The sequence below is a fragment of the Charadrius vociferus genome, unplaced genomic scaffold (genome assembly GCF_000708025.1).
Source record: "Charadrius vociferus isolate BGI_N301 unplaced genomic scaffold, ASM70802v2 scaffold398, whole genome shotgun sequence".
Taxonomy (NCBI): domain Eukaryota; kingdom Metazoa; phylum Chordata; class Aves; order Charadriiformes; family Charadriidae; genus Charadrius; species Charadrius vociferus.
The window spans coordinates 1,574,474-1,578,248 of NW_009649571.1; the positions used below are offsets into that span (position 1 = coordinate 1,574,474).

The 3,775-nt window shown below is 59.0% G+C and overlaps 1 protein-coding gene across 1 annotated transcript in view; it reads right to left on the minus strand.

Moving 5' to 3' along the window:
- BSPRY (B-box and SPRY domain containing) overlaps positions 1 to 2,918 on the minus strand; it is a 9,224-nt gene extending 6,306 nt beyond the window's left edge. Inside the window, exons 1-3 of the mRNA XM_009890321.1 lie at positions 2,868 to 2,918; positions 2,527 to 2,625; positions 1,701 to 1,931 (exon numbers count right to left, since the gene is read on the minus strand). Coding sequence (XP_009888623.1) covers positions 1,701 to 1,931; positions 2,527 to 2,625; positions 2,868 to 2,918 — 381 coding nt within the window. The remainder of the gene's footprint in view (positions 1 to 1,700; positions 1,932 to 2,526; positions 2,626 to 2,867) is intronic.
- Positions 2,919 to 3,775: the final 857 nt, after the last annotated feature.

Consider the following 3,775-nt stretch of genomic DNA (forward strand, 5'->3'; position numbering starts at 1 on the left):
AGCATCCAGACAGAGCCCACCATTGCTCTACTGCACGCGCAAGCGGTGTGAGAGCAGAAGACCGCAAGTACAGCTGGACCGTCTGGCACATGGGAGAGCTGAGGCGAGTGGAAAGTCTCAGACCCACAAAAAACCAGCTCTGAGTCCATACCCTCTGGTAGACACCAGCCTGGCTGTACTTGGGAGCTCTTACCACTGCACTCTGCCTTGCCCAGAGGGTGAAAACCCCATCCCTGAAGTCCCCCCTCGTCCCCCAGCCCGCAGGGACATGCTACACCTGTGCTTGCAGCAAATAACCCTCAAAGCCTTCAACAGGGGGTGAAGCTGCAGAGGACCTGAGCCAAGTCGGACAAACTCGTGATGAGTCCTGCTTGTTTCTGTACCCCCAGCAATGGTGCGTTCATAAGGTACAGCCCAATTAGCAACGTGGTAGGAAAACATTTGATCCCTGCTCAAATATGAGGTGCAGGGTGCCCTACGTGCCCTTCGCTGTCCTGTGGCGTGACACGCATCCATTCCTGATAGACACAAATACCAACACCAACGATCCAAGGTGGAGAATGTATTATCCCCATTTCCCCTCTGCTACATGGCAAAAGGAGAAATTGAGGGACTCGCTGCTTTCTGCCCCAGGCATCTGATGGACCTCGCTCTCCAAGCTCTGCTCTCTCGAGCCAGGCCACAGCCCAGCCAGCTGAGGTGCCGGGGCAGGACAGAAGCTGCGTTTCCCACCAGAGGAACAGCCATCTGCCTCCCATCCAGGGGCTCGGTTCTGTTTTCCCAAGCAGAGCTGCTGCCCGCCTCTTCACAAAGTTCATGTGGCGAGCAGAGGCTCAGAGCAAGGAACAGGCGGTGCGATGCCTACACACTCACGTCTACGAGAAGAACTGCTTGGGTAAACCATTTAATAGCCAGAAAATGTACTGAACAAAGGGAAGCACGGGCTGCTTTGCACAGTAAATATCCCAAACAGAGATATGCCAGATGACAGAACAAGAGGTAACGGGCACAAACTTGACCATAGGAAGTTCCATCTAACCATGAGGAGGGCCTTCTCTGCTGTGAGGGTGGCAGAGCAGTGGCACAGGCTGCCCAGAGAGGTGGGGGAGTCTCCCCCTCCAGAGCCATCCCAAACCCGCCTGGACGCTGTCCTGTGCCACTGCTGGAGGTGCCCCTGCTCTGGCGGGGGGTGGCACTGGGGGAGCTCCAGAGGGACCTGCCAACCCAGATCAGCCTTTGATGCTGTGATTCTGTGACAGTGTAGACCCTTCCTGAGAAGAGCTGCAGGTGTTTCCAAGGGTCATGCTTTGATTAAAACTATACAGAACACTAGAAAACTGGTGGCCCAATTAACTACTGTAAAAGCAGCTCTCAACTCATAGCCATCCTGAGGTGGCAGCTTCAAGCCAAGAGCTTGGAGAGCTGAGCCTGGCTGGTTCTGAACCTCATTGCAAGCAAAAGCAGAATTGGGCAGAGCAGATCCTCTGTGAACCACCAAAAAACCACAGGGGCTTGTCTGGACTATGTGAAGGAGGTTCCTTGAGCTAGACCTGCAAAATGTAGGTCCTGTCCAACTCTGCCTCCTTGCTGTCAGTGCAGCAAGCTGCTGAATACCGTATTTAAATCCCATAATAGCCATGATAAAAACTCTGGGTCACTTTTGGGCTGACCTGTCCCTGGGTACAAGGAGAAGTACTCACCACCAGGCCCTGGTCATCCAGGTTGGTGATCGTGTCCACCAGGTAGGTTCGGAGAGCGGCCAGCTTCTGCAAAGCCTCAGTCCAGTGCACCTGCTGGGTCAGGATGCTCTGGTGCACCCGCTCGTCCTCCGCGTCCACCTTCTCCAGCAACCGCTGTTCTTCATTTTTACAGGCGTTCCCCACGAAGATGAGCCTCTGGATTACCAGCTCCCGCGCCGCGTTGGCTGCATTCTGCCAGAGCAAGGAGAGAGGAGAAATATCAGCCACGCTGCAACACCAACGAGAGCACCAACCGCTTCTGCCACCTCTCTGCGGGCTCAGCTGTTAAGATTACTCTGTTAATTGAGCCCGAGCCACGGTAATCATCACCATGCAAGCAGAGGTAAACAGGACAACCAGTCCCAAACCTGCTTACTGCCTCCTGGCCTAACCCTGGTACCAAAGTGACAACCTGTGAGGGACCAGAGTCCCATCCCTCAGCAGATCTTCCCGGATTTGCTATCAGTGAGAAACAGCCACCGCGAGAACTGTCTTTCCTCCTCACAAATAAAATCAGGAATTGGTAAGACACCAGTGCTACTGGGACATTTGATGGCTGTACACTAATACCAAGAAATGTATTGTTTGTGTATATCATTTTAGGCAGGCGAAGCAGGAATCGCAGGCGCAAGCTCCTGTGCACGCACTCCACCTGCTCAGGCTGTAGGGTGGGAAGGGGGACAACCCCTGCACACCCACCAGACCACCGAGAGCTTGGCAGCTCCACTGGGAGTACACAGGGCCACCTCCGCTCCACGCCATGTGGGGCGACGGAGCCGGGACTCACCAGGACGGCCTGGTCCTTGGCGGGCAGCACCTCGTCCACGTGCCGGGTGATTGCAGCGCTCTGCAGCTGGAGCCGCTCGCACCGGTCCACGATCTTGTTCTGGAAGGCAGAGCAGTGGGCAGTGCGCCGGCTTTGATGGGGCCATGGCGGCCCTAAGCCCCCCCTGGGCCCCAACCCGGCCCCACGCCTCCCGGGATCCTCGTGCACCACCCCACAGACAGCTCCCTTCCTCACAGGGGACCCCTCACTCAGCCCCACAGCCCCCCAGGACCCCCACTCCCTGGCAGGAGCCCCATAGAGAGCCCTCTTCTCCACAGGGGACCCCACACATGGCCCCCTACCTCACCAAGGAGCCCCACAGAGAACCCACCTCCCCATGGGGGACCCCTCATGTGGCCCCACAGCAGGAGACCCAGAGAGAGCTCTCATTCCCATGGGGGACCCCTCACATGGCCCTACACCCCATCAGGGACCCCACACAGCCCCACAGCCTGCCAGGAGCCCCACAGAGAACCCACCTCCCCATGGGGGACCCCTTGCGTGGGCTCCACACCCCACTGGGGCACCTGCAGACAACACACCTCCCAACGGGGGACCCCTCACACAGCCCCACACTGCAAGAGGGACCCCACACCCTGGCAGGAGCCCCATAGAGAGCCCTCTTCTCCACAGGGGACCCCACACATGGCCCCCTACCTCACCAAGGAGCCCCACAGAGAACCCACCTCCCCATGGGGGACCCCTCATGTGGCCCCACAGCAGGAGACCCAGAGAGAGCTCTCATTCCCATGGGGGACCCCTCACATGGCCCTACACCCCATCAGGGACCCCACACAGCCCCACAGCCTGCCAGGAGCCCCACAGAGAACCCACCTCCCCATGGGGGACCCCTTGCGTGGGCTCCACACCCCACTGGGGCACCTGCAGAGACAACACATCCCAACGGGGGACCCCTCACACAGCCCCACACTGCAAGAGGGACCCCACAGCCTGCCAGGACCCCCATAGAGAACCCCCATTCCCATGGGGGACCCCACACATGGCCTCAGACCCCAGCAGGAACCCCACACAGCCTCACAGGCTGCCAGAAGCCCCACAGAGAACCCACCTCCCCACGGGAGACCCCTCAATGTGGCCTCACAGCCTGCCAGGAGCCCCACACAGCCCCACAGGGGAGCCCTCGCGTGGGCTCCACACCCCACCGGGGGCCCCACAGACAACCCACCTCCCAACGGGGGACCCCTCACAC